Source organism: Pectinophora gossypiella, chromosome 9 (genome assembly GCF_024362695.1).
Source record: "Pectinophora gossypiella chromosome 9, ilPecGoss1.1, whole genome shotgun sequence".
NCBI classification, from domain to species: domain Eukaryota; kingdom Metazoa; phylum Arthropoda; class Insecta; order Lepidoptera; family Gelechiidae; genus Pectinophora; species Pectinophora gossypiella.
The window spans coordinates 5,897,014-5,903,468 of record NC_065412.1 but is presented as its reverse complement, the minus strand read 5'-3'; the positions used below and the strand labels follow the sequence as shown (position 1 = coordinate 5,903,468).

General features: G+C 38.7%; 2 protein-coding genes across 3 annotated transcripts; one reads left to right on the top strand and one right to left on the bottom strand.

Annotated features, from left to right (window-relative positions):
• The first annotated feature begins 2,546 nt into the window (after positions 1 to 2,546).
• On the top strand, positions 2,547 to 4,494 carry LOC126369896 (uncharacterized). The gene is made up of 2 exons (XM_050014503.1): positions 2,547 to 3,086; positions 3,332 to 4,494. The coding sequence occupies exons 1-2, from the start codon at positions 2,787 to 2,789 to the stop codon at positions 3,428 to 3,430; spliced, it is 399 nt and encodes a 132-aa protein (XP_049870460.1). The 5' UTR covers positions 2,547 to 2,786; the 3' UTR covers positions 3,431 to 4,494.
• On the bottom strand, positions 4,458 to 6,455 carry LOC126369878 (uncharacterized). 2 transcript variants are annotated; one of them, XM_050014476.1, is made up of 4 exons: positions 5,817 to 6,453; positions 5,534 to 5,735; positions 4,683 to 5,261; positions 4,458 to 4,578 (listed from the first exon to the last, which is right to left on the bottom strand). In XM_050014476.1, exons 1-4 carry the CDS (start codon positions 5,997 to 5,999, stop codon positions 4,559 to 4,561), a joined length of 984 nt encoding a protein of 327 aa, XP_049870433.1. In that variant the 5' UTR covers positions 6,000 to 6,453; the 3' UTR covers positions 4,458 to 4,558. The 2 variants fall into 2 exon arrangements, with proteins under 2 accessions (XP_049870433.1, XP_049870432.1); XM_050014475.1 differs by having other exon boundaries at positions 4,458 to 5,261; positions 5,817 to 6,455.

Below are 6,455 nucleotides of genomic sequence, written 5' to 3'. Positions count from 1 at the left end.
CCTTTTTTTCTACCCTGACATACTTTTTTTGCTTCGTACACATTCATTAATCAGCAATTAGGAGCTCAGAATTATGTAATTGTATAATTTTAAATAAAATAATCTAAAATATAATGAACTTTTAGAAAAAATATTTGTGAAATATATAATTATGTTCAAACTTCTTCTCAATACAATGAAAAAAATGGGATTCCAACAGCTTGTTTGCAATCATCAATCACAATGCCATAGCTAAAAATGTTTTAGGCATAACCTTCAGGAATCGATTAATTCCTCCTCACAATTTTCATCACTCCGAAATCATCGGCACACATGCACCACCCCTTACTAAAAACATCTGTTGAACCCTTACTAAATTCAACCATCCTCAAGGCCAGCACACCACACCCCCTTGGAAACACCTTCCAGTAGTTCGTCGCAAAATAAAATAATGTTTTCGTGGCCAAGATTCTGCATTGTCGTACCTTCCGACGACTTATTTACTCTTTCTCCACACAATCTGCTAGACTGCATAACTCCCCTCTCCCGAAAACTTGCTATGCAAGCACGAACTGTACTAGACACGATGGAAGTTTGCACCGGCTCGAAACGCTTTTTGCAGCCACAAGCGTAGAAGAGTCAATCAAGACGATCATTGCTGCAAATGGATCTCCACTCTCAACAAGAATGTACAATAATGGATCCTGTGAAATTTGTACCAAATTCCTACGAATTTGGTTTTCTATTGCGAGGGACAACCCTCGAAGAAAGTAGAAAATAAAACTATAAAAACTGGCCACCTCCGCCTGCTTCGCCTCAGTATCATATTTCACCCTTGAGACAAACGTCTCAATGAACAGAACCAACGTTATTGAAAACAGCAATCCCCACAGCTATCCCGGGCATGCAAATAGCCTCCTGCACATCCACAGCAAAAATCTCGTCAACAGTAGGTACCTTCATTATTTAGATCGCCCTCTAAACATCTATAGGACTTATTCGACATATGAAACTCGTAGATATTCAGAAGATGGTGTTAAAATTGAAAGTACTGCCAAAAAGCTTTTAGCTTAGGATCATATTTACATACTATGGATGTGGAAACCAACCGTAAAGGTTTTTTTTCGAGAAAGACAGTTCCACTGCAGACTGAAAAGTCCATAATACAGCATCAGCATTCTGTCTCTGTATTGAACAACCCTTGCAACCACAAGAACTTGGCTTTGAATTGTGACAATAAAATTATACCTCACAAAAGAAAAATATAATTCTCTTCTTGGCTAAGATGAGATCAATCAACTCGTCCTCACTTGTGACTGCAGAATACACAAAGCTCTGGAACCAGAGTACACCCTCATGGCAGCTGATACAGTTTCCGATTGCACAGCGAACTCTTGAATTCTCGAGAGTAAAAGAGATTGACGATCTGACAGATTATCACAAAAATCGACAACACAGACCATCAGTCCACAAAACCTGAATCCGTTTCGCGACAAACCACAAAAACCGCTTCCAAGGGGGTATAATATACCTAGAACCCTTGAAGAAGCCGAACCCAGCAAAGGTTCAACAAATTTTTTGCAAAAAATCGCATTCAATAAACAAAAACCCTGTGTTCATGAACTATTTACGATTTTGATGCTGCAATTGATGATAAAACTAAAAATAATATTAATAGCGATGATATTATCGCTTGCTCAGTTATGAAAGCCCAGGGTTACATCTATTGCAATTCTTTATTCAACAAGAAAAGTCACAAGACCTTATCATCCTCATCACATTTGAGTATGCTTTCTCACAACAAACAGTTTTCCAGGCTGGTATTGTATCCTCCCATTGATGGTTCTTGCAAAACTCGATCCTTTGACCAACGGTTCCAGGTAGTATCACTGTTCTAAAGAAGTTTCCCATTCTTATTCAAACCAAAAAATATTTCTCCTTTATGCCTGGTTCAAGGCATTTTGGGTCCTCGACTTCTCTCTCAGATTCAGGAAGTGTTTCCTCCCTGGGCACCGGGTTTGCAAGTACAAAGAGTGTCGTGAATCGCTAGGATTGCCTTCGTCGTAGTCACGCCTATCTATTGTAACTTTTAGTTAGATGAGTTAGGCGTGACCCACATGCAAAAAAACCAAGTTAGCAGACTTTGTCAACCTCTGTATCTCAAAAAGTATTAATAAATTTTAAAATGTTTTTACTGAACTATGTAAAGCATAGGATATAAACCCCTTTTGCACTGGTTATTCGTAACTCGACTATTTTAAGATAGCAGACTTGTGCGTGATACGGCAGTGCAGTTAAGATAAAATAATAACTCATCGAGTATGTTCCATACCCCCTCCGGTTGATTGAGGGGAGGCCTGTGCCCAGCAGTGGGACGTATATAGGTAGTTTATTTATAGAAAATTAAAGTCTGACAATAGCAGTTCAATTAATACGTTCCTTTGGCATGACAGTATATCACACTGCACACAGTCACGCGCGATCTAAATGCCGCGCGACTCGCCGCTTTGCGCTTATACTGAAAGCAGACCAAAACTCTTCCGCATCATGCGCGCAATTGGAATTTTAGGCCCGTATTTATAAACCGCTCTTATCTCTGAGATCTATCTTGAGTGAGCTCTTAAGATGACGTCCTTATTAATAAACGGAACTTAAGTGCGCGTTTAGGGTTACGATATCAACTGAGTGACGCCGTATTAATAAACGAAACTCGGCTCTCAAGAGTGCTCTCAAGATGTTACTTAAGATCGTGTTTGCTGAGTGCCGTCAAACCGTGACTTGAGTGCGGGTTTTGTGATCTCGCGATAATGGAATTAGAAAATATTTTACAAGAAATCAATTATTACGACGATTTAGATCATTACGACGATTTGTTATGGCAAGATGCGTATCGTTTGCCAAAAGTTTATATCAGGGACGCCGAAAATCGCTTTGAAATGCGAGCGGATCGGTTCCAGAAAAGATACAGATTCTGCCAAGAATCTGTATTGTTTATAACATCGTTACTGAGAAGTGACTTAGAAAAACAGGACAACAGAGGTCTACCGATTGCTCCGGAAATAGCAGTTTTATTAACTCTGAGATTTTATGCTACAGCGTCATTTCAGGTAAGCTAGAATTTATTCAATACTAATTATTCTACTTTTGTCTTTAAAAAGTGTAAGTGACAGCACAATGAACACCGAAATTACTATGTATCTGAACATCTTGAGGTCTGAATACAGTAGAGCAATGCACCATATCCTTCTGAACGAGTAAATGAAAGAAAGCCTGTGTCCAGGACAGGAATAAGTTAGTAATAGGTAGTAATTTAATTTTACATAAATGACTTACACAAACCTTGCCTTTTCAGATAGTCTGTGGAGACTTACTGCACATATCACAGCCTACCGCCTCAAATATTATTACGAAGGTTTCAAAGTTGCTAGCTCAATTGCATACACACTACTAAAGTTTCCCCGAGGAGCAGAGGCTAACAGAAACAGAGAATTGTTTAAAGAGATGGGTAGACATGGACAGTGGCCTGGACTTCCCGGGATCGATGGAGCTATTGACTGTACCCATGTTAAAATTGTATCAACACCAGGGTGCCAGCACCATGAAGTCTTTAGAAATAGGAAATCAGATTTTTCTATTAATGTCCAGGTTGTTGCAGGGCCCCGCAGGGAAATATTAGACATAGTAGCCAGATGGGCAGGCAGCATGCACGATTCTAGGATATTTCAAATGTCATCAGTTTACATAAAATACACGCAGGGTATTTTAAATGGAAGACTTGTCGGAGACAATGGGTATCCTACACTACCTTTTGTTCTCACACCTATAAGACCTGCCCCCGAAGATGCTCCCTCAGTACGGTACAATAGAGCTCAAATAAAAACCAGAAATGTTGTGGAAAGAACATTCGGCATTTGGAAGCGGAGATTTCCCTGTTTATCTAGAGGCCTAGGTAACAAACTGTCAACTGTTTCTCATATAATTGTATCATGTGCGGTATTACACAACTTGTCATTAATTTTAAATGATGTCATGGTTTTTGATGAGAATCAGAATGATGAACAAGAAGAAACAGATAGTTTAATACCAAGCACTAGCACTGGATTTTTAAAATTAGAAAATGGCCCCGATTCCTGCAGACATCTCTTAATTTTACTTTAAGTTACACCTGTCATTTTCTTATCCGCCGAAAAGGAAAGGGACGGATGATTGACAGCTCTTAATTTTAGGAAGAATGAGTAAATAAATGAATAACCCGGGCGAATTTTTAGACGGTTGTTTTAGATTTGTGCTTAAAATTGACGTGTGTTCCATAAATTTTATGCTTGTCGATTACCCGTCCCTTTCCTTTTCGGCGGATAAGAAAATGACAGATATAACCTAAAATAAAATTAGATGGTATTTACAGGAATTAGCACCATTCAATTGTTGAAAATTATTACCAATAATCTTTATGAGCAGTGCTTTGTGATTGAATAGTATTTGAAATTATTTAATAAAACATATTTTATATATTGACTTATATGCTTTTATTTAATAAATTAACAATATTCCATTTATTATATTATGCCACATCCCCTCTTCAGGCATCAGTTGCAGTATCTGAAACAAATTAGATGAAAAGTGTTATTAATTATCCCAGGACTTAACAAAGCTATACTAGTTTTTAAAATAGTATGATGAGCAAGTAGATAATACTGATGTACCTGACGAACACTGCTGCTGCAGTTGAAGTTCTGCGAGGTCTGCTCTCGCCTTTGCTTCTCTTATTCTTTCTCTTAACAATAAAACCTCCAACTCATGAATCTCATTAGCCCGTCTCTGTCTGTCTTTATATTCCTTATCCAGAATAGAACTTTTATGCCTTTGAAAAGTTTGGGTAGCTGTATTTGATGGGTTAATAAGAGGTGGAGTAGGAAAACGTGGAGGTGGGGTAGGAAGACGTGGTGGTGGAGTGGATGTAGGAAGAGGTGGTGGTGGAGTGGAAGCAGTAAGAGGTGGTGGTGGTGGAGTGGATGTAGGGAGAGGTGGTGGTGGAGTGGTTGTAGGGAGAGCTGGTGGTGGAGTGGTTGTAGTGAGAGACAGTAGTGGACCTACTCCAGGTGGAGGTGGTGTCAATGTTGTCCGGGTTGGGGCAAGGGCAAGTGGTGCTTGTGTAACAACAGCGCATGGGAATGGTGATGAAGAAAATGCACTGGTGGATGGTATTTGGGAAGAAGTTGGGGGAAGACAAGAGACGGGCTGCAAGTCCATATTTACTTCTTGGACGGCAAGGTCAGCGGTTACTGGAACAAAGTAATTTAAACAGAGAAATATAAAAAAGATCTAATTTACATATTTAAAAATGATAGAATTGATGATAGCTGTTTTTGGAGAATGTGTGGCTTACAACATACTGCCAGGTTTGAATCCCAGCTCTGGCTCTAGACCATTGGCCATAGGCTCACCCCTCAGACTTAAACATAGCTGGCAAGTAGTGATTTTGTATTTACTATATACTTCTGCCTACCCCTTCGGCGATATAGGCGTGATGCTATATTAGAAGAAAATTACTTACCTGGAATTGTATCAGAGTCAACAGCATCATCGATACCAACTATTAGAGCAGGGGCCACCTCAGACACATCTGGGTCTACAACTGCATCACTGGTTGCAGGCCCTCCTCCAGTAGCTAGCCGATGTTGACGTTCTTTTGTCAGTGCTTCCCTTTGCCGCTGCTTGAGGTTCATCCACAATCTCCTAAGTTGTTTATTTGTAACCTAAAATCAAGGATGCAATTATAAAAAACTAGCAAAAAGCGAGAGGAAATCGCGCACCAAAGGTTAAATAACTTTGTTTACCTGATTGGTAGCATGAGGGCTTGCGTTGTATTCTCTGGTTACAATATCCCAAGCTTCATTTTTTGCGCGTAATGAAGCGCCATCGGTATCCTTATTCTCTATCACCGAGGAGTATCTTTTCAATATATCCAAAAAAGTTTTCTTCTCGAGGGGAGTAAAAATATGCTTCTTAATTGTTGACATCGTTATGGACAGTAATTACTTTACGTTTATTATTGATAACTAAAGTCTAAACTATACAAAAACAAAACAAGTGGTTGCGAAGGACGCGTCTTTTTTTTTTGAGAATGATGTTTGTTGCGTTTTGTTTTCACTACACATTGCGTTTTGAAATCATAACAAATTATTTTTAAAACGTTAAATGACCGTTTTTATAATAAATTTAAATAACCTACGTTTGAATTATAATAATTTTAACATTTTAGTAAAGAATTGAACAATTTTTAATATGTTTGAAGCCCTAAACCGAAATATTTTTTTAAAGCAGGAACGAAACGTTGATTCGTTCGGTCTATAGTTCACTCAATTAGGACGTTTACTTGAGATCCTGAACTTGAGATCGATATCATGTGATACGCGCTCAATATTCGTCTATTAATTAACGTCGCACTTAAGACGCTGTTTACATCTTGAGAGTGA